This window comes from Saccostrea echinata, unplaced genomic scaffold (assembly GCF_033153115.1).
Source record: "Saccostrea echinata isolate AGI-Se365-2 ecotype Australia unplaced genomic scaffold, CSIRO_AGI_Sech_v1 ptg000030l, whole genome shotgun sequence".
NCBI lineage: Eukaryota > Metazoa > Mollusca > Bivalvia > Ostreida > Ostreidae > Saccostrea > Saccostrea echinata.
In genome coordinates, this window is record NW_026889779.1 from 35,637,815 (window position 1) to 35,662,358 (window position 24,544).

The 24,544-nt window shown below is 33.4% G+C and overlaps 1 protein-coding gene across 1 annotated transcript; it reads right to left on the minus strand.

Annotated features, from left to right (window-relative positions):
• Nucleotides 1-215: 215 nt before the first annotated feature.
• On the minus strand, nt 216-23,587 carry LOC133197785 (5-oxoprolinase-like). The gene is made up of 34 exons (XM_061333991.1): nt 23,418-23,587; nt 23,064-23,255; nt 22,583-22,708; nt 22,368-22,474; nt 22,010-22,125; nt 21,557-21,636; nt 21,396-21,448; nt 21,201-21,313; nt 20,742-20,830; nt 19,958-20,075; nt 18,363-18,505; nt 17,651-17,776; nt 17,380-17,492; nt 16,581-16,669; nt 16,199-16,280; nt 15,891-16,028; nt 15,294-15,432; nt 13,181-13,293; nt 12,648-12,711; nt 11,475-11,575; nt 11,068-11,104; nt 10,736-10,846; nt 10,548-10,649; nt 9,365-9,539; nt 8,939-9,048; nt 8,748-8,822; nt 7,822-7,968; nt 7,048-7,182; nt 6,075-6,224; nt 4,572-4,646; nt 3,983-4,065; nt 3,654-3,814; nt 2,333-2,430; nt 216-622 (listed from the first exon to the last, which is right to left on the minus strand). Exons 1-34 carry the CDS (start codon nt 23,577-23,579, stop codon nt 443-445), a joined length of 3,903 nt encoding a protein of 1,300 aa, XP_061189975.1. The 5' UTR covers nt 23,580-23,587; the 3' UTR covers nt 216-442.
• Between the last annotated feature and the right edge of the window lie 957 nt (nt 23,588-24,544).

Genomic DNA, 24,544 nt, shown 5'->3' on the forward strand with positions numbered 1-24,544 from the left:
ATTACTCATGCAAAGCACTGGATAATTTTCCTTAGACAATAGTGTTTTAAAAAAAAAATATTTCTGGTGCAATCATAGTTATGATGAGTTATCACGAGCACGTGTTTATTGGTATAAATTTAATTGAAAGAGAACAATTATTAATGACTTATCTAGATGTCTTGGGATATAGGATATAGGAGTACTTAGCATATCATTCCAACATAACTAAGGAAAAAAAAATTAACCGGTAGTTTTTCAAGCCAAAATTTCAAAATGAAATGTGGCCTGCCTGCAATTACTAATAATTACATTTGAGACTCGATAAACTTTATACCTGAATAAAGTTTTTCAAAAACCTTTTTGTAATAAAAACGGTTTTATTAAAACTTGTATCAAGATCGGTAGTGCCTAAGAAACTAAGATTATTTTGTTGCCTAACACAGAATTTTATTTAAAAAATCTATGCTGATTCCTGAGCTTTTTTGTACTCAAATACACTTCCTCTGCCAACCAGGGAGTGACCTTTTTTGGCCTTTGACCCTTCGTCACTTGACTTCCGCTTCCTTTTTCTGGTGTCTGTTTCCTGTTCCTGTTCAGATCCATAACCTCCTCCACCTGGAGTCTGGAGATAAAATACATCCTGGGAAAAAATTATATGTTGATTGAGATTAACTTTTACATGAACAGTAACAATGATTTTAATGTCTTCTAGTAAATGTAGCTTATATTCAAAACTCATAATAATACCTTATACATGTATTTCTAATATACTGGACAAAAAAAGTTAGGGATCATGATTTTGAATTGTTTTCCCAAAACCATTATAATATATTTTTTACATTATGGTTCAACCATACTTTCTTTAACATGTTATTGATAAGAAAATGCTACCTGTAGGGTCGTGCAATTCATGCCCAATTCATGCTTTACTGAATGCCGACACAGGGTGAAAAACAAAGTGATTCAGGGTATACACAAAGTTAACGAAATTGTTTATTTGAATACGTGTTTGAAGTTGTGGATATTTTTTGATGACCCTGTGACATTTCAAGCCATGAGACGTCACTTAACCGGGTTTGAGGCAGCCCAAGCTATAGGTATGCTTCAATCTGGCAATACTCAAAGAACTGTTGCTGCACACTTTAATGTGTCCCAAAGTGTCATTTCACGATTATGGAATCGATTCCAACATACTGGTACCGTTGCTGAGAGACCACGTTCTGGTCATCCGAGGTCAACCATGGCTCGTCCGGACCGCTATCTGGTCAATATGGCAAAACGGCAGAGGTTCCAGAGTGCTGTTAGGCTAAATACAGACTTTCAAACAGCAACAAGAGTGCGAGTAACACCACAGACAGTTCGAAACAGATTCCATGCGGCTAATATCCGAGCATTCCGACCAGCAGTCCGGCCCAAACTGACCCCAAGACACAGAACAGCCAGACTCCAATGGGCAAGATACCATGTCAATTGGCAACTGCGTCACTGGACCCCTGTTCTTTTTACAGATGAGTCGCGCTTTTGTGTAGACTTTCATGACGGTCGTAGACAAGTTTGGCATACGACCGGTGAACGTTATGCAGATTGCTGTGTTGCTGAGCATGATCGTTTCGGAGGTGGTTCTGTGATGGTTTGGGGTGGTATCAGTATAACCGGAAAGACTGACTTGCACGTTATCGCAGGAAATCTTACAGGGATAAGATACCGAGATGAGATACTGCACCCTATTGTCAGGCTGTATGCAAGTGCTATCGGTGATGATTTTATTTTAATGGACGATAATGCTAGACCTCGTAACAGACTACCTGGAAAATGAAACCATTGAGCGAATGGACTGGCCGAGTCTTTCGCCTGATTTGAATCCCATAGAACATGCTTGGGACAAACTACAGCAAGCCATTTCAGCGTGCCCAGTACTCCCTAGGAACCGTGAGGAGCTTTCTGCAGCACTCATCGAGGAATGGGCTAGATTGCCGCAAATCTTCTTCCGGAGACTTATCCACAGTATGCAGAGGCGTTGTCGCACGGTTATTCAGGCACGGGGTGGTCATACAGCATATTGAACACATCAAATCACTGCGCAAACGGTTACGTCTGAATTTTCCATCCTTTAACAAGGCTGTTTTTCATTCTGTTTTTGGGGGTTGTGTGACAATTAATCCCAATGCACGTTAACGCTTCATTGATTTGTGATAAACACAATAAAAATTGTTTGTTTACTTGTTAAAGATTTATATTATATAGTTATAATGGAATATATTGTTATTTGTTGTAAAATAAATAATTTATAAATCATGATCCTTAACTTATTTTGTCCAGTGTATTTTTACTAATAAGTACAGAAACATACCCCTGCCTGACATTTGATAGAAGTTTTTGATCCCAAATACACAACTCTTCCATCTTTGTAGTAAATAAGATTAACTCCCTTAGCTCCACAATCTCCACCTACAATGCATTCAAGATTAGATTTACTCCCTTTGCTCCACAAGATCCACCTAAAAAGCATTCAAGATTAGATTAACTCCATTAGCTCCACAAGCTCCACCTAAAAAGCATTGAAGATTAAGAGATATATAAGCTATCTGCTGACATCTGTAACTCATAGCACAATTGTTTGCCTGCATATATAAGTTACAACCTAAAAAGCATTTTTAGTAACTGAGATCTATAAATACATGATTGTACTTGCCCCACCAAAAAGTACATTAGTATTGCATTTTGAAAAGAATTGTATCTTATTTTTTTGGTCTGTGCTAATAGAACATGTAAAATAAGATGAAAGAAAAAATAGTTTTAATAGTGTTAATTCATTCTATCTATTTAACTAATGAAGTCTCATTGTTTCAAGTCCATTCTCTCTATACATAGCAAATTTATTTATGATCTCTTAGGTACGTATCATCTTCACAGACAAGTTTTTCAAAGTTAATAATACTTGGGAAACACAGGCACATTTAAATTTGAAATGTTGACAAACAAAGATGAACTAGGAGCAAAATGAGGAAGAAGTGAAGTTAAACATTATAGGGAAGGTCAAAGTCAGAATGCTTTTTATCAGTGTATGAAGTTTCATGGAAATTTCTTTGAAAATTTCTTTCAAGCTAAGGTAAACTCAGAATGAGAAGTTGTGAGGTCTTGGTCATAGGAAAAAATAATGACACTGTTGAATTGCTCTTGCCAATGCTTGTATGTATCTTTGTATGAAGCTTGATAAAAACAAGTTTCTTTGAAACTGAGCTAAATGCAAAGTGTGATGAACCAACAGACAGAAGGTTGGAAAGATGGAAGATGAACATGTCAAACACTATATGTTCCTGCCATATACAGTTTCTTGACCTCAATGGGACTGAGAGAAACCTGCTATATCTGAGGATTCCAGATATCCAGATTAAATTACATAAAGACAAATTTTTCAATTGGTACATCTAACTCACTTGGACATATTCATGGTATTCGAGATGGCGATGTTTGAGATTAATAAGTATATGACAGGGCACAAAAATAACTTAAAAAGAATCCTCTACTTGAATAGTTGTCAATATAATTTCATATTGACCAGTCAATATAATTTCATAGTGACCAGAACTAGAACCTTCCATATGGGACTATTATTGATGGGTATGAAAACTTATATATTCTATGACTGAATTTAAGAAATTGATGCTGACCATTTAATCCATAAGGGGAGAAGACTCTTCTTTCTGTGAGAATAGAGAGGGTGAGATCTTTGCGAAACAGATACTCCCTTATGATGCCATCTCCTCCTTTATGTTGACCTTGGCCCCCTGTTCCAGGGTTAAGGTGAAACTGCTTCAGAATAATTGGATACCTAAATTTAATTTTTTTTTTTAAATCTCCTTTTTTTTAAGATTCAAGAAATACAAGATCAATATAATAAAGGAATAAATGAAATAATTAATGAAATTAGGTAAATTGTCATACATTTATCTTAAGAAGAAAATTAAATAAATCAAAAATAAAACTAAATTGTTATGACCTTCTTTCTAAGATTTCAGGGTCTGTGATACGAGTGTTGGTCATGTGACTGTGCACTCCACTTCTTCCATTCCATGTTGGTCCCTGTCAATGTAATAGCACTGTTAAACAATACAGTATTTCCCCAGTCTGTGGTAAGTGTGGTTACTTAGTATTAAAAGAATTTCAGACAACCAAAATATGATCAGCCATGCTATAGGTACATATATTTCAGATTTCTTATTTAATGCAAGTACATAATATTGTAAAATGACTTGTAGACATCAAATTGTGAGAACATGAATTCATGAGTGGACTGTTGAGATTTTATATGTATTTCAGCAATATAAAAATACAGTTGAACTTCGTTATCTTGAACTTTGATATCTGAAATACCTTGAATATCTCAAAGTGAGTTAAAAGTCCCAACGACTTTTTCTATATGTATTTTAACCTTGATATCTCGAATCATTGGATATCTCAAAGTTATTTCTTGGTCCCCTCAGGATTTGAGTTAACAAGGTTTGACTTTAAAAGCGAGTAATTTTATTTTTTTGAGTGATATTTCTAACGAAATTCCTCGCGTATATTTAGGAATCTCCAGTACTCACAGCTCCCGCTCCTCCAGCTACTGTCTCGTAATGTCCGAAGGCATCGTCCCCAAATGTGATGTTGTTCATACAGCCCTGGGAAAAAAATAATAATACGAATACTGTAGAGTGGGATTAATTTGTCACAGCGTACTTAAAATTCATTATGGACATTTAATGCCAATCCAAGAAGTCCATGTAATTTTCTACTCGCAGATTCAACCAAAATTGTGATTCCATGGAATTATGCCCCCAAGGAAAAAAATAGCTTTACAGAATACATTTAATAACAATTTAAGATTACAACAACCAAAGTGTTCAAATAATAATATTTATCACAGGCAGTGACTTTGCATATGACCTTGAACTTTCTCAGATGTTGTATTACACAATGAGTTTCAAACGTTTTTCCTACATTTTGAAGAATAGTGGAAAAACATTGTATGATTTGAACATATTCAAATTTTTAGGGATAGTAAAACAAGGTGTGGAAATAGTGCATCCATATAAAAGAGAGCTCATAGAAAAAGTCATCCTAAGCTAGTCCTCAATCACTTAAAGTGCTCAAAAGTTTGTGTTTTTATTTAAAGTACTTGTATTTGGAAATCAGGATTTAACAAATATATATTTATCATTATAGCAAGAAAAATTCTGATATTCACCCCCTACTTTAATAAAACTTGCAGACACACATTTTCCACATTTTTTTCATGTTTTTTATTTATGGACTTCCTAAGCAGCTTCAATGTCGATAATCGACATTTTCATTAAATGAGTACTATTATGACAAGTATGTGTGCAGACAATTTATTTGATATAAGATAAGATAAGATTTTTTTTTAAAGATAAGATTTATTGATACCAATTTGGGGCTCCTCAGGGCATACAAGTAAATAGTAATATACACAAGAAGAAATTCAAAATTGATAGCAGCAACATGCCAATATTAAAAGAAAAGAAAAGAAACTAACTAAAGAAGATGATGATGATTATATTCTATTAATAATGTTACACATGTGCATACACTGTAAAACAGGTTTCTTGAACAGTAAAATTTGGCATTTTGCTTGCTCAAAAATATGCCAATAATTTTGGTGGAACTTCCTTTGGTGGTCAGAATGTTGCAAACCAGTGCCACTTGAAGGGAGAGGTATGTTATCTTAGGTACCTTAGATATGTAAATGAACTCTAAAAACAATAATTTAATATAGAAATAAATCAAAACATGAATTATCTTCGTAATGAGTTCAATGCAGATTCATATACTGGTAAGTTTTTGAAACTGATCAAAGTTATCTTCATTTAGTGGGCTAGTATGAAAAAGCTAAAATAAGCCAAATTTAGCACCCCATTAAAAAAAATCCCTCTAATACAGTATCATAACTAAATTCAGAGCTATTTAACAAGCTGGTCTAGCTTACCGCTCAGAAGTGTGTATTTTTTTCAGCTTTCTTGATGAAAATCAAAGACTAAATTTATAAGCTGAATATTCAATCTGTAACATATTGCCTGACATTTAGGTACCTGAGAAGCTGCACAGACTTGGAAGGCCTTTAGGATTACGTCCACAATTCTCTGGGAGGTCAGGACATTTCCCCCTACCACCGCTGCATTTTCTGAGGGATCGAGCATACTTCCCTTTGGTATAATGGCAGTCACAGGCTTCAAACATCCCTATATAACAGTACAGTTGTGATCAAGGTATTAACATAACAAAGCAAAAATATTTGATTTCTCTGGTTTGAAACTTCTGAGTCTTGATGTGGTGAATAAATATTTTTGTAATTTTGAATGAAAACAAAATTCCCCAAAAAAATTTGAAACTGCAAAAATTGACAGTTAAAAGGCTTTTTATAATTATATGGTATTGTCATTTTCTTAACACAAAAATAGATGACTAACACTTCAAAACACAACACAAATCCAGACCATGGCAAAATTAATGTCATTTTCAACACATGCAAAAATTCTAAACACAAAGTTGCTAAGCATAGATTTACTTAGTATGACATGATTTTAATTACTCAGAGTTCTATGATCTGGGTCTTAAGGACATAACTTGCACCAAGATAAATACTGTATCCAGATGAATAAATTCTTAATTTGAATTAAAAGCTATTCATCCCCCATATAAATCCTATTTTTCGACATTACTAAGAAAAATCATAAATCCACACTAGGCTCTTATGAACTATCATTTTCCTTTCAATATAAGAATTTTCTGTATGACTTAATATATTCCTGTGCTTCTTAAATACATACAACAGTTCTTCTCATCTGATCCATCAGGAACTTAATCAAAACTATTCCACATCTCTAGGTCAAAAGCGTAAAATACTAGATCTGAATTCTTTCAAGTCAAGGGTTTCAAAGTTTTAACCTAAATCTAAGTAAATAATGACCATTATAATTATAAACCATAGTTTAATGACCTTTGCATCCAAACATTCATTAATTCCACCAACATACTATTTATCTTACCGTTTTCTATATTTACCTGGTTCAGTGGAACATCATGTCCAACCATACATCGCAGACAATAGATCAGTGCTGACAGAGTTACTGCCCTTGGTGCATTACAGTTTCCATAAACTTCACAAGTAGATCCAGTAAAATCTACCACTGCAGTACCCTTTAAAGCAAATTAGACAAAGTTTCATACTTAACAATGCAACCAGTTCTATGCAGTGTATAAATATAGGATCTCCCATGGTTTGTAGTTGGGTATGATTTTTATCCCATAAGTTGTGTGTTTTTTATCCTCAAGTCTTGCCAAGGGGATAAAAAAAAACACACAAGTTTGATAAAAATTATATCCAGTGACAAACCCTGGAAGATTTTTTTATCACATATTTTTAAACATAGCTATCATATGTTGTACACTGTTTAATGAATGAATGAATCCACTTCATATGACTTCATAACTTTCACGTTTTACAACCTCACAAACTGAGGATATGAAAACAATATCTTATGACCAATATCCACTGTATAAAGAAGTAAACATGTGATAAATGCAAGTACAGTGAAAACTGTCTAATCTGACACCTGTGCAATCCATTTCACTGTGAATTCTGACCCTTTTTAAATTCCCATTTTACAGTTTTCTATGTTCTCTATGCTGGCAATCCAACACCCTGTCTATTTACTGTTTTCTATGTTATTTACACTGTGCAATCCGACACCCTGTCTATTCCAACACAAAATTTGTCTACCAGTGCATGTCTGATTAGACAGGTTTTACTGTACCAGTGTCTGTCTGAAGCCTCACCTTTTCTTCATTAATATCTACACTCAGACAGAGTTTGGCGCCGTCATCCATGTAATCCTCGGCAGACAGTTTCGTGGTACCAGTTCTCTCCCTTGTTCGTCTGGCGATTTCTTTTAACATTTCTTGTACAGCTATCTCTGCATTGTTCTATTAATCACAACAGAATATATTACAAGAAAATGTCAAATTTCCTCACATTTTTATAGTAACTTGCTTGTATATATTTATATGATTCTGAGTATTAATGCTTCTCAGTGTTGTGGACAGAATAAACAGATCACAACCTGGCCTTTCAGTTTGAAACAGAGAGATGCATAGCCACCAGAAGAAGCCTATTGATTTCAGGGTCAAAATGCCAAAGGTAAAGTGCAGTATCAAAAGTTTACAATTAATTGTTTCAATACAATCTAGACCTTTCACAGAAGCCCAGTGATTGGTTGCTCATTTCATGATCAGTTGTTCTTGAATTTCAAGACATTTATCGTGTCCTGATTTTTCTGATTTTGGTTCAGGAAGAACATTACTTATATCCTATAGTTAACAGCATGCAAATCAGGGCTGTCACCTGGTTTCTGAAAAGTGGAAGAGGGTCTGGGAGAGATACTCCCTCCCCCTTGCTAGAATTTTTTTTATAATTGGGTACTACATGTGTATATTGTTGGGATCTTGTGCATTCTTGAAGTCATTCTTTCACATACCGGTACATATATTAAATAAACAAAATCTAATAGCATTACTTTAAACACATAAATAATGAATTTATTTTGTTTCAATATGAGATTTTTCAATTCTCATTTTTCAAACAGGGGCTGCAATTGCATCCCATTGCACCACAACATCCCCCCACTAATTGCTGAGGATGCATATTATTTTAAACTTCCCATGGTAAAAGCATTTTAAATTTTGATTTTTTCTTAAAAGTATACCTGAATATGAGCCATGTATGCTATGACGACATCTAGTCCATATTCCTCTATCAGCTCCTTGATCAGCTTAATGCCCTGTTGGGTGATACATTTTATGGTAGAAAAATACATACAAGTACATGAATAAGTATATTTCCTAAAATCACTCAGTACCAACATGATTTGCCAGTGTGATATTTCAAGTGGCCTACTTTTTGATTGGCTGCAACCTGAGCTTTAAGGTCACTGAGGTTATCTCCAAGGTTACGAGTCCCACTACTTCCTGGGTAATTTCCAGGTTCCATGAGAGCTTTAGTAACAGCTTGAATCAAATTTAGAATAAATGCCACTGATGACAACAAAATGTCAATTAGGTGTGAATGTCTCTTACGTGAATTGAATTAATTGATGAAAATAGAATAAATGCCAAATACATGTTATTTATAGTAACACATCTTCAGTCGCTGATGGGTTTTTCCATCTATTTGGACTTTCTACATGGTGTTAATGAAAATCCTGTGGTTTTTTTTATATTTATGTACATTTTCATAATTGGCAAACTATCTAATTAAATCACTTTATCATTAGTTTTCTTGATTCAAGGAATTAATTCCTTCTTAATATTGGAATGTCTCTACCTTCCTCTTGAAATTTTCCTTGATCCACTAACTTAAACGATTTAAATACAGCCCCTTCTTCTTGGATGCACTTGGAATGAGGTGGCATGGAACCAGGAGTTATTCCCCCTATATCAGCATGGTGACCTCTACTGGCTACAAAAAATACAGGTTTTTGCTCCCCAGGCCAGAAAACCTAAAAATAGACAAAAGTTTTAGGTAAAGAGACTTTGATTTAAATAATTTTAAATCTATACTATCTCAGAAAGCTTTCACGTAAGTTTCATCTTATTAATCAAATATTTGATTTAGCTTAGGGATGGCAATCAAAGAAAGAATTGCCAATCAGTTACCGAAAAGATGTTCAGACCAATTATCCAGATTATCATATCAAAATACACATTTCCGTACCATAACATTACATTATTACAAGTAAGTTCTATTAATATACTCAGACTAAAAAGATGCAAGTATTATTCTGTTTGATCAGAACACTATACATGTACTTAAATTTCAATGTACAAGAATAAATTTAAAAAATCATAAAATCTGCTGAAAATATCATAGATATTAGTCTGACCTATCGCTTAATTTACCATGTTTGTTTAATAATATAACTTGACATATAACTGCAAAGGATAGACGGGGTAAGATACACATTATATTCAATTCATAGTGCAAAACAGTGAATTAATATTATTAAAGAATGAATATAGGGCAGGCTGGTTAATGACATGGTTACATGTACATATTTAAACAGTAAACTGACCAGTTACCCCCATTATGTCAATCCAGAGAATTACCTCGAAATCAGCTTATATAGATAACAGCCAACTCAGGAACATTTTGTGTTTTTCAAATTGAATTTCAAGGAAATTACATTCAAATTTACACATATTTCTTTTTTTTTTTTACTATAATTACAGATTTTCTAACTGATTACCATCTTTCCAACTGAGTAACTAATCAATCAGTTACAATTTTTTTTGTTATGTTAGGTAAGAAATGTTTATTTGATCATGTGTACACATTTACATGTATTCATTCTGCTCTGAGAGATGATTCTTGCTTAAACTTGAAACTACACTGTATGCTATTTTGAATCCATTTTTATAATCAAATTACACAGCACAATTTTGAATGTATTGCAATAATCATAAAGCATTATGGAGAATATGCATAAAACAAGAAGAATTATCCTGACCGGGGTAATTGCTGTAAGGTCCGGGAGGTGACTCCCTCCAGCCTGGGGGTGGTTAGCTAAAATAACATCTCCTTCCTTCAGGTTGTCCCCGCAGTGTTTCATCTACAAAATCATCATAATTTTTATCAATTCTGATCATGTGTGAGGATTTCCTTGTCAGAGATTAATTACCCTTATTTTGACTATACCTGGTATTGGACAGTTTCTTGCATGGCTCCCAGGTGTACAGGGATGTGAGGAGCATTGGCTACTAATCCTCCATCAGGACCAAACATTGCACAAGAAAAATCTAGACGTTCCTAAAAAAAAAAAATTAATTTCATATTATGAAAATAATCAAGCAATTTTAAGCTGATAAATGTGTGCAGAATTCTCAAAAAAATCTTCACCCACTTTTTATGACTATTTTCTCCTCTAATATAAAAAATAATTAAATATCATTAATAATGGAGAAGCTTTGATAAGGTTTTAATATTTTTCACTCCTATTTGTCAATTTTTTTAAGAATAAAATCCCTTACTTTGATGTTTGTTGAAATAGCTGTTCTTTGTAGCACTCTACAAAAAAGTCATATCATTTTCAAAGAAAAAATAAAAATAAAAAAAGAAAGGCAGTTGCAAAATATATGTAATTCATTGAATCATTTCTGAGCAAAGACGTGAAAAAGGCATGCTCATACAAAACTTAGCTTAATTATATATTTTATATATATACATGTACAATCAAACTTTGCTATCTCAAACTCGATGGAGAAGATTTTCAGTAAAAACATAAAGAAAATGTGGTTGGGACTTCAAACTCACTTTTATACAGTATATCCATGGTATTCAAGATATCAATGTTTGAGATACTGGAGATGAACAGTACATACATGTATGTTGCACCCCAGTAACCTCTTGAATAGAATGGTTTCATCTTATTCCCTACCTTCCCATCTGCTCAGCAATACTCATAAACCTGTTGGAGAATATGGACAGCTGGATGGCATCCAGATCTGGTCCTACTCGCTGCACCACACCACTCCCTACCTGTAATACATACACAATATATAGGCCTATACAGTTGATCCTTGTAAATCCTGATGCTTCACCTTCTGGAAAAAGAATTTACATTTATAGCATCAGCATCAAGATTAATGAAGCTTGACAGTACATGTATATACACTGTAAACCAACTTTTATTTGCATGTGAGAAATATCCACAAGTTTCGGGACCTACTTTAACTCACAAATATTAATCATCGCATACCACTTATTTTGGGATATCAAAATAGGATACTTGCATTGTACCCGGTATTTGTACAGAATGTTTCCTCAATTGCGAAAAGGGATCATTGCGGGTTGATTTCTGACAAATCACAAATAAAAGATGATGCGAATAATTGTTGGTTTACAGTATTGGCCGATATCGTATACTGTAGACACAGAAAATAACACTGTTCCACATTAGTAGACATATCAATTCATTCTTAAAATATAAATGACATATATGTTACATGTAATGGCATTCAGAAGTCAATTGTAGCACATTTTGTACCCATTCCTTTGTTTTTAAATTCATAATACAACCACACTAAGGTATAACTAATGTTGTAACCATCTTATGATCTACTGAATGTAGCATCAGCAACCTGTATTCATGTAACCAACATATTTCTTTCATCAACAACAGCTGACTTAAATGTTAGTCAAGTTGCAGAACAAGGCTTTTACCTACTTTCAAGTGTATGCGAGTGCAAAACTTTAATGGTCAATGGTCAATCATGTTGTGATGTTTTATATCCACATGACTTAATTTTGATTCTAGGTACATGTATTTACCCAGTTTAGATCTATGGACTTTTCCCTTAATTGTTCCGTTTTCAGAAATCAGAGATCATTGATGCAACTCATTTTCCTTAATTAGATGAGACACAGTTGATGAAATGTTGCATCAATAGCATTAATATATGAACCTGTATACTACATTCAGCAAATTATAGTGACATCATAATCAAATTTATTTAACGAATTAAGGTCAAACTTTTTAGAGTACAAATATTAAAAATTTTCAAAGGTGAATTATAAAGATCACAATTTGTAATGTTACATTTATTAATACCTTTATTTTAACATCTCCATGCTTTGTTATTGCTGCTGTGCAGTTTAGCTCAATCAAAATTGTACTAAAACAAATAAAACAAAACATTATGATAAATATAAATAATTAAAATATATTTAAGTATAGATGTCCTACAGACCTGATATAGATCTCAAAGAAGCTACTGATGCATGTCAAAATTTAGAAAATCAGTAGATTCAAGTACAGTCTGTGAGATATAATGATATTCCCTGGACTTCTTCATAATGAACCAAAAGTTACAAGTATCTGAAAACTTGAGTTTTGCACACCAGAATAAAAAACAAATAAACAAAGAACACACAACCAAACAAAACAAACAACAACATGAAACATAAAAATGAATACACAATTCATGGCCAGTTAAGAGAGTAGTGAGGTTAATGAATTCTTTGACATGTAAATACATTTTGTGCTTGGAGGAAACTGCTGCATGGTTGGTATGGTCTGATGAAGTGTACATGTATTTATGTTTAAGAATGTGTTCCAGAGTTTGAATTTTACCAGTATTTTACCTGTTGCCATTCATGATAATTGCTGGACCTTCAATGGAATGACCATATGACAAATTCTCCAAAATGTAGACTTTTGTTTCCTGGTATCCATGTTCAAAATAGCACTTGGTTGTCTGTAATGGATAGAAAAAAAAATTTACTTTTTAGTCAAAGAAAATTATATGTATCTCCTTTTTCCCAAATCCCCTTTGGTATGCATGGATATTCACTAAAGGGATTTTCCAGATACTTGTACAAACACAGGAAGAATCTAGACCTTTCAGTTAAAACTGAAAGGCGGCTTTCAGTGACTTTTCAGTGGGCATTCAGTGACTGAATGGCAGGTACATTTCAGTGACTTTCAGTTACCTTTCAGCCACAATTCAGGTACCTTTCAGTCACCATTCAGCGGACACATTTCAGTTATCTTTCAGTGACCTTTCCCTCATCTTTCAGTGACCTTTCAGTTGTAATTCAACGACCTTTTCATCGGCTTTTCGTTAATTTTATCAGTAATTATTCCTTAAAAAATTTTTTAATAAAATTATTCGCATCTTTAAATGTATTTTTGTTTTCTTATTGTGATAAAATTCAGATACGTAGTACTGATAATGGTTAGATGCTTAATTGTCTTTATATTGTTTACTAAAATATTAAATTGTGATTATTAACTATAACATTTATGTCAAATTATAATTTTATTAACATTAAAGATTACAACTCAACTGTGGAATCATAAAATTCAAAATGATTTTTGAATTTCTAATTTGTTTCATGAAAATTTATTAAAAAAAAATATTATTCAAATAATGAAAAATAATACTCGTATCAGAATTTAATTAACGGGAATAGAATTGTCTTATTTTTTCTTACTGTAAAATCTCTAAGTCTGTGATGAATATTTTCATAAGCTCATTCTATTTGATAACTTGTTAAATGAATAAACAGATGGTCAATCTGAAAAAAGGATCGAGGATATCGGTCAAAATGCTCTTAAAATAAAGAAGAAAAAATGTTTTCTTTTTTCAGCTTTTAAATAGTTTTTCATTATTTTTATATCCATCTAACACAGTGTATAATTCGGTTAGTTTTCATGGAAATATCTGGTTACGAAAGTCGAGACAGAATTAATTACTTATGCCTTTTCTGGAAGAAACTTTAATACTGTAAATTTTCTTTCTTAATTGTTAAAATCACATAATATTTTAGCTTCTAAAAGATATCATTTTAAAACTATTTTACATAAACAGAATTAATCATTTATGCAACCTTAATATTGTAAATTTTGTTTCTTAATTGTTAAAATCGCACGATAATTTAGCATGTTAAAAGATATTGTTTTAAGAATTTACAACGTTTTCCCAGGTGAAGATCCATCTTAAATCATTTCTTTGAAAAAAAAAAAACAACAACAACAAAAACAGGTGCCCATCACCGATAATTGTCATCATCCCGATAAGAGATGTGTAATTAATTAGTCAGCCCCAAAAAATCCGCACAATTAACATAGAATATACAAAATGTATACAAAATATATACACATTCCCAGCTCCTCGATACAACAGGTGAACTGGGTGTCCCAATTCGATTTCTACAAAATAGTGTATTGATTTTAAAATTAGTGTTATTCAACCAGACGCCGTGGCATAATGGATAAAGTCGCGGACTGTCAAGCGGGAGACCACAGTTCAACCCATGCTCTCTGCAATAATTTTTTTTCATATATTCATTTTTTTTTAAATTTTTTTTATTCAGAAATAGATTAATTTAATACCAAGAAAACGTGAAATAAAATTTTTAAGTTAAAAAATAAGCCCATTATTCAATAAAAAGATACAACTGAAAGATAACTGAAAGGCCACTGAAATGTATCTGCCATTCAGTCAACAGAATGGTAACTGAAAGACCATGGAAAAGTCACGGGAAAGGATCTTTTCAGTGACCTTTCAGTGGCCATTCAGTTACCATTCTGTCGACTGAATGGTATAATTTCATCCAGTGAAATGGTTTTTGTACATCTGTAAATCCCCCCCCCCCCCAAGCCTCCAACTCCTTTAGTTTCCTTTGAATCAAGATGCTTTTTAAAATATTCCTATAACAGAAATTTATAACAATATTTCCAATGTTTACCTACCGTGTCTTCTACAGGGGTGGAAGTAACAGAAGGCTTGTCCTTTTCATCACAGGTCAGCGCCTTCCCCACCCCTCGAACTCTGATGTCATCTACAATGATTGGACGATCAGGAATGGTGAATCCAAACTCTGTCTGGTACCTAAAAAAAGTTCATCTATGTAAAAACCCTTAAACTCAACAGACAGGCGAATTGACAAATTACTATAAATACATGTATATACTTAGTGGTAATCATATTTAAGCCCCTTTCATTCGGTTTCTTTTTTTTTTTTTTGCTAATTCTGCTACACACTAATAGGATTAAAATTAATACCTATCATTTATATGACGGAAGTGCACTAGTTTATGAGTGTGTTAATCATTTGAAGAGGAAGATGAGGCTAAATTTTTTGTACATATACCGTACATGTATTAGATTTTCTTGATTGATAAGCTGGAAGTTTTCAGGTGTGCATGCACCTAAAACAAATTGTTCAGATCGCAATTTAAACTTGTAAACTGCTCTGTGGAGAAAACTTTTAAGCAAATGGTTTTTTTTTTTTAATGACTCAAAATATTACCTTAAAAATAACCTTTCTTGTTAAAATTACATTGTACCTCTCTTGAAATGCTGATTTGAAATCACCAGCTTTACAGGAGTTTTGATTGGCTGGGAAGTTGTCTGTGGAAATCATTAATGCACAGTCAGTTCTGTCGTACCGCATGTGTAGGAATGGCTGAGTATCTATCTCTTCTCTATTATCACAACCAAATTTAATTTTGAATACAATTTTTTTAATCAGAAATTGAAATGCTTTATGATGAAATAGTGCAGTAAAAATTCATCTTGATTTTAAACATTTACATATCAATAAACAATAATAAATCTTTTCCTTGCAAATAATCCAAATTGTACAACATTATACCTTTTAAATCCTTGATCCAGAAGCTCTTTGCAACATTTATCTTGCAACTCAGAAATATGTTGCTCAAAATAATGAAAGAACTCTAAAAAATAAATTCAAAATACATAATACATTTATGACAATGATAGAGTAAACTTACTGGTTAATTTAACTTTATCATAGCATTCTATTGATACTTCCAAATAGAAAGTCTATATATAAATATTCTAAAACACACATAAAAAAATTCTTATCCATTGTTTTTTTTAATAATTTTAAAATGGGTTAATTTAAGAAACCAACAGTTCTCAAGCAGCTTAATGGCTTTTAGAGAATTGTTAAGATGGGATGAAATTATATTTAAAGCAAAAACAAAAAGCCATTACAGAGTAGTTGCCCTTACCAGGCTTGTATTCCTTGGCACAAGGTTCCTGAGCCTCGTACACAACATCAGCCAGAGCCATACCATAGGCCGACAGGATACCTGCATACCTACAAAATTACAGGGAATACATTAAAATTACTTTAGAATAATTATTGTTCGTGGAGTACCAATGATCACAGATTACATGGGTGACACTTTCCCATGAATTGACATCCCCATGTACAATACACATGTATATGTTTGATATCAGTTCATTTAAGAAATGAATTTAATTTTTGATAATTCATGAGGACATGAGCTACAATGCTTTACACTGGCATATATCACGAAGCATGTTATTTTTTTGTTGTTGTTGTTTTAAATTGTTTGCATTGTTTTAAAATCACATAAGTTGCAATCCTTAGGGTTCAGTCTCATTTCACTGGATATTGTTAGCTGCTGAGGGTGACTGAGACTAGGCTACAGATAGTGTTACTGAATTTTATCTTTACAATTTACAAACCTCTATCAGATAATGTTATCTAAACATACTTCATTTTTGAAAATAAAGTTCTACAAATTTCTTTATATTTGTTCAGAGTCAGACAAGTAACATTTGTTTGAACTTGGCTGATGGACAAGTGGACTAAGGAAACATTCTACATTTCGAAATTCAATAAATGGTGTGTGACAAGAAATATGTGCATGTAAAAGAAGCTTGCAAAACTTGTGGAAATTTCGGGCTCATCAATAAAAGTTGGTTTACTGTACATCTTATTTAGTTATTAAGATAGGAAAGCTATTCGAAATCCTGTTTCTTGATATCCATAAAAATTACCTATGCACAAAGACTTGAGACATTCCTAAAGACCGTGCTATAGCACATGCATGTTGTCCCCCCGCTCCACCAAAGCATGCCAGCACATGTTTAGATGTGTCATATCCTTTTGCCTGAATAAAAGATTTTTTTTTTCCTTTCTAAATATATGTAGATACAGAAGTTGCAATGATTTCAAAGTAATGATGTTGTAGTAGAAATTGAATTTTTCTTTTGAAAGTAGTGTTTCTATTTTATGCCAGTAATTGGTATTTATAGAATAGAATTTGACCTGCGTAAGAGCTCTGATTGGTCGACACATGGTCTCATTAGCTACTTGGATGAATCCCATTGCTACCTCTTCAGTGGTCATCTTCTTTTTAGGTGAGTCATCTTGTGTAGACAGGAATTCATTAACCTGCAATTAGTGTCAATCAATATACTCGCACACTTTCCAATGGAATGAACAAAATTTACTCACTTTCACAAATACAGTAAAACATTTCTATAGTGAAGTGCCCAGGAACAAGCAATTTGAATTCATTAATAACATAATTCGTTAAGATTACAATACATTTTGAAACCACAGTGATTGAAAATCACTTCGCTGTAAGTATGAATTTACTCTAAGCATGTTCACTTTATTTTACTGTACTTCTTGCTTGTACAGGAACATTTGTGGGTGTGGATAAGGTCATCAATTTTAAAACCATCCCTACCAGTTAAAATAAAAAAACCCACTCCATGAGACTTACATGTAGTTTTCTGTAGTGCTTAAGAGGTGAAAGTCATAAACAACCCCCCTTCCAAGTTTATGCAGATTAAGCTAGCTTACACCTTTACCCATTTAGAGCTTTATAGACTGAAATGATGCAGAAAATTGCCTTGTCCAATTAGTGACAACCCCGCTAGAATTTCATAATCATTTCATAGAAACCTACCATTGTATATTAAAACACAGACTGGCAATTAAAATGAAATGTTGCCCACACAATTATGCCTACCTCTTTTGTAAGTTTCTTAAATGCCCTGTCAGTAGCTGCCTTGTCTAGGGGACTTTTCTGATTTTTACCAAATATTTTAGGAAAGTATTCTGGCAGAAGTCGTCCAAGAAATAGGTTAGCATCGGTTATGGTCAAAGGGCCTCCTGTAAATGGAGTTAAGATTTCAAATAAAAAAATGTTCTGCCATATATATACAATGAATTGATAAATTTAATGACACTTGTTACATAAATGTAATAAATAGTTCCTCTTTCAGTTTTGATTATGTTCCTTATTTTATAAAAAACTGTTTATTTTAACTTGTGTATAATTAATACTGATAACTACTATTTCTAATGGTTATACTCCAAAAGGACCAGAAATGGACGATTTCTCCTGGATATACAAGATACAATTTTTAAAAGAAATATACAGTAACCTCATTATCTTGAACCCAATGAAACTGAGAAATAATTCCAAGATATCTGATGATTCGAGATATTGGGGTTAAAATACATTAAGAACAAGAGGCCCAGGGGCCACATCGCTCACCTGAGCACTCTGGCTAGGAAAAAGCAGAAATCAGTTCAGTCTTGAAAAGTTTAAATATAAAACTGATTTGGGGGGGGGGGGGGGTTTGTATTTAACTAACTTGAATCTAAACTTCATAGGGATTTTTGAATTAATATGACAAATAATGGCTTTGCTGTGCTTAAGAAGAAAATTTTTGTTGATATATCCTTTATATTCCTTTGTATGATCCCCTGTTATGGCCCCTCTATTCTCCAGGGGATCATGATTTGTACAAATTTGAATCTACATTACCTGATGATGCTTCCATTTGAATATGACTAATGGCTTTGCTGTTCTTGAGAAGAAGATTTTTAAAGATTTTTCCTATGTTTTCTTATGTAAAACTTTGATCCCCCATTGTGGCCCCACCCTACCCCCGGGGGTCATGACTGGAACAAATTTGAATCTACATTACCTGATGATGCTTCCATTTGAATATGACTAATGGCTTTGCTGTTCTTGAGAAGAAGATTTTTAAAGATTTTTCCTATGTTTTCTTATGTAAAACTTTGATCACCCATTGTGGCCCCACCCTACCCCTGGGGGTCATGATTTGAACAAACTTGAATCTACACTACCTGAGGATGCTTCCATATAAGTTTCATATTTTCAAGCACAGTGGTTTTTGTGAAGAAGGTTTTTAAATGATGCCATTAATTTTTCATGAATTCATAATTATCTCCCCTTGGAAGAAGGCGTGGCCCTTCATTTGAAGAAACTTGAATCCCCTTCACCCAAGGATACTTTGTGGCAAGTTTGGTTGAAATTGGCCCAGTGGTTCTTGAGAAGAAGATGAAAATGTGAAAAGTTTAAGACAACGACGACAACAACTACGACAACGACTATGACAACGACGACAGACAACGGACAAATTTCAATCAGAAAAGCTAACTTGAACCTTTGGCTCAGGTGAGCTAAAAAGTGGTTTCATCAACATAGCATGGTATTTGAGATATCAAAGTTCTGAAAACAAAATACAACTTTACATAACTTTGGTATATTTTATTGTAAAATTTTGTTTGTGTAAGATTTTTCAAGTTTACCCTTCTTGTAGCATGCTGGGCCTGGATCTGCTCCCGCTGACTCAGGTCCAACAACAAACATTCCCGCTCGGAAGAAAAGCATGGATCCACCACCTGCTGCCACCGTGTTTATATCCAGCTGAAATGTAACAGTGATGATCCTAATTTCTATGCAAGTTCCTTTCAGATTTCATTAACGTTTGGATCTGAATCAGATGAAATACTGTATGTGTACTTAAAAAAGTGGGCTTCATATTTTAGCGGCTTTGGCGCAGACAACATCGTGCTAATTCATAAATACCGCTAAGAAATCATTTATAAATACAACATACGGCACGGAAATGTATAGCGCTAATTCATGATTTCGCCAACAACTCCATACCCAGTGATTGTGCTAAATTTTGAATGCGCCAATTTATGTACAATGGTATTCAAACTGTTTTCTTGTTATACTGACCAGTAGTGTTATCCCCTCCCCCCCCCCCCCCCCAAAAAAAAAATAAATAAATAAATAAAAAGATTTTGATCACTTGTAAATATAAAGAAATCTTATTTTGCTACTCTCAAATTTTAAATTCATCAATGAAGGCCACTGAGGGCTATAGAAAAAAAAGTAAAAACACTTACATTCTGTGTAATAGATTACAGTACATGTATGAACAATATTAAATTTAACTCTTCAAATTGTTTTCAAATATATGATATGGTAAACTCAAAACAAAAAATAATGCTTTGAATCTTAATCATATTTCAGATAAAATAGAGCTGATAATAAAATGAACACTAGTTCAGTGTTAATGTAAACCTGAGGGGCCTGAATGGTGACTCCAGCCGTTGTGGTTTCAAACACATGCTCATACTGACCAGCATACCTGCTGACATCTGTTGAGGTCCCTACAACATCATCAATGTATATCATCATATTATCACAAGTACCACACCTTATATGTTTAAGTAAGAAATTAAAACATATCCTATATCAAAGTCATGTACATTCACTTTCCATGTCAAAGTAACAAATTTCTATGTGTAAGTAAGAAACCTCCATGTTACGTACATGTAGCTCATGCTGTAATATACCTTCCATATCAAAACAACTTCCCTTCCATGTCAAATCAACTTACCCCCCATGTCAAATTAACATATATGTACCTCTCATACTTCGAAATAACATACCTCCTAAGTCAAAATAATATACTTCCCATGTCAAAATAACCTACCTCCCATGTCAAAATAACATACCTCCCTTGTCAAAATAACATACCTCCCATGTCAAAGCCTATGACAGCTTGTTTAGTTTCTTGGTTATAAGTTGTTAAGGCATAACCAACAACTCCCCCAGCTGGGCCAGACAGTATTGCTCTGGATCCATTAAATCTGGAACAAAGATGACTTTGTGACTAGAGAGAGAGAGAGTCTGAAATGAACAAAATATTACAGTTTTCAAATTATTTCATACTTATCAACTGGAGTTAGACCTCCATCTGACTGCATGAAAAGAACTGATGTGTTCTAAAAAGAATATAAACATCCAATGCAACAAAAACAGATTCCAAACCTAACTACAAATAAACATAATTAAAATATAATTTCTATCAGAACTCTTATCTTAAGTCAAACCTGAATGTTGTCTTTAAAACCAGATGCAAATCCTGCTACATATTTCTTAATATGAGGTGTCAAATAGGCATCTGCACAGGCTGGAATGTAAATAAAAAACCTTGGTTCATTTCATAAATACGATCAAATTAAATGCCTCAACTACTATCTACTCCCAAATACTGTGGAATCATTAAAATTTGTGGGGGTGCGGGATGGAGCAGGGGCAAATTTTGTGGATTTCTTAAATTTTACAGGTTCTTGGGGATGTAATTTTCTGTACTCTCCTATACCTACAAAAGGAAATATGACTTTGTAACCATAGTTTATTCATTCGAGGAGGATGTTAATTTGTGGATGAGAGGAACCCACAAATTCCTTGAAAAATGAGCCACCACGAAATCTAATGATTCCACAGTATTCAATTAGTATTTACTGTTCATTATGTATGTTTGGGAATTTAAAGATATTTACCTGTGTAACCTCTTGGAACCACTCTCACCATGGACATAACATCAGAGGACAGAGACACCTGGTGGAACCCTATTTCTTGTGCAATTCTGCCCACTTCCTTCTCATGCTCCGTGAACCTGAAACAATTTGACACCTATGATAAAATTATATGCATCACTTAAGAACTTTTTTTGCCTTCAACAAAATTTGGGAGATGATTTTTTAGAAGCTCTGCTTTTGACATATATTATGAGATAATTTATAGAAGCTCTGCTTCTGACAAAGATAAAACAGGCATTTGTTTTGTTATTTTTCAAAAATCTTTCATGTTTTAAGTTTTCTAAGTGTAATATTGTGTTTAAGTTAAGGAAATCTTTACGTGTATGAGTGAAGTAAAACCACAGCAAGACTTTGAATTCCCTTGTCCAGTAGGGCCTGCAAATCTCTTTTTAGTTTCTCTGTGTCCACTTTCTGCCATATCTCCAACTACAAAAAGGTTTTTATACGTTTTTCTTATAAATTATAATAACCAAAATAAAATTATACATCTGTTTCAATATTTTTTGAGCTTCTTGTAAATTACTAAGGCTTTACCTTTTCCCCTGTGACCCCTGTAACCCTGTCACATGACTTATTGATTTGGCATTTATCTTGCTGGAATACTACTCTCTCTTCCACTTCTATAATGTCACTGTATAGCTGATCAGGAGCAGATATTTCCTTTGAAAAATATTTTATATCATGTATATCAAAGATGATAATTGTTTAATGTTTTGTATAATATAGAATTCATGCACTTGTCCTTTTTCTCACATTAACTAAGAAAGAAATGGAAAGCAAGCAAATATTGTAAACCAATTTCTATTCTTGTGCAAGAAATTTCTGTGAGATTTGTGACCCTCTTTTACTCGCGAATATTTCTCCCCGCAAACCATGGATTCCATTAAGTATTTATGTACAATGTTTCCTCATTCGTTAAATTTAATCATTGTGGATTGATTTCAAACTGACAAATTGCAAATAAAATTTGTCGCCAATAATAGTTGGTTTACAATACTAAGTCAAGTATACATACAAGATCAAATATCTGCGGTCTTGCTTGGTTTCCTATGTACAACAAATCCTTGAATCCCTTGGTGATAGCCAGTGCCATAGGTTCACCTTTTCGCTCTAGCAGTGCATTAGTAGCTACAGTGGTGCCCATTCGTATCCAATCAATGTAAGATGTATCGATTGGTTTATCTGCACTCATTTTGATACCTGTCTTCTGTAAGTGAAGAAATGAAATTTAGTAGATTGGGTCAAATTGTTAATATTTGCAGATAAAGGTCTAAAGCAAAGAAGAGGATTTAAACTGTAGGATAAAAATCTAAACATGCTAAAAATATTTCTTTTAAAAATCAATAATTTAAATGATGTAGTAGTGTACCTGTTCTAAAATTCTTCTTATTCCTTCCCTTGGAGCATCCTTGTAATTCTGTGGATCCTCGGACAGAAGTTTCATTACTTTAATTTCACCTCCTGGACACCTGGCCCAGATGTCCGTAAATGTTCCTCCTCTGTCTATTGCAAATTGAAATTGTCCTGTCATTGTACCTGAAAAAAAACACGAAACAAACAAAATTCATTATGAATTTTCTTAATCTCAACCATATGAAGTGCATATGTGTATACATAATGATCTGCCCTTCTGTCATTAAAAAATACATAGAAAAGGATAATATGTTGACGGTGCGACCGTTGGGGCGAGCGCATTGTTCACTTTATTTTAAGATTCACCTCTTCAAACCGCACGAGACATTTGGAATGTCCAGATTGTGACGTCTCATGACATCATATGTTAGCTGCATTTCCATAAACGAAGTTTGAAAAGTGCAAAAATTTTAACAAAGATAGTTTAATCTTCTATCTGTATGCAATATCCATTAAATTAGGGTGAGTTTTTTTTTGTGAATTTTTAGTTGTTGTTACCCCCTGAACGAAGTTAGTAGCAAGAACAACAAGCGATGCATTGTGGGTCCAGAATTACTGCGGAAAAAAATTCTATTGAATGAATGTGCAGTAGTCCGAATTTTCTCTTTGCCCAGGCGTTGTTGTTAGAGCTCGCATTGATGAGCGGCACTTTGCACCACTCGCTGCGCTCACTATTAACAAATTTATGACCAGAAACCAAAAAAGTTGTGCAGAAATATTGTCTGGGCAAATAAGGGAAAAACCATATTAATAGTTTGAAAGTACACCATATTTAAATTACCTACAATCAAACATGAGTTGCAGAGAAAGTTGCCACAAACACAATTTAAATTAATGAATGAGATTCAATGCAAAGAAATGTTATATATTAAGTCTACGGAAAAAAATTAATAGCCAGTACACCCTTGAAAACCACACTCTAGAACAAGTGGCATCAAATCCTTAGGATTACAAATATCCGAAGACCTTAAATGGAAAGAGCATATAAATAACATCTCAATAAAGCCAGTGCCACCTTAAGCTTTCTAAGAAGGAATTTACAACACTGTCCAAGGGAATGTAGGAAAATAGCATACATTGCAC

Bases quoted from the DNA above. Each gene is read 5' to 3' on its own strand.
- LOC133197785 (XM_061333991.1), bottom strand. From the start codon at position 23,579: ATGACAGGACAATTTCAATTTGCAATAGACAGAGGAGGAACATTTACG. The intron at 20,831-21,200 runs GTATGTTATTTT...ATGATGTTGTAG, and splicing joins CATAGGCTTTGACATGGGAG to GGACCTCAACAGATGTCAGC. The intron at 9,540-10,547 runs GTCAGGATAATT...GTCTATTTTTAG, and splicing joins ACCTTACAGCAATTACCCCG to GTTTTCTGGCCTGGGGAGCA.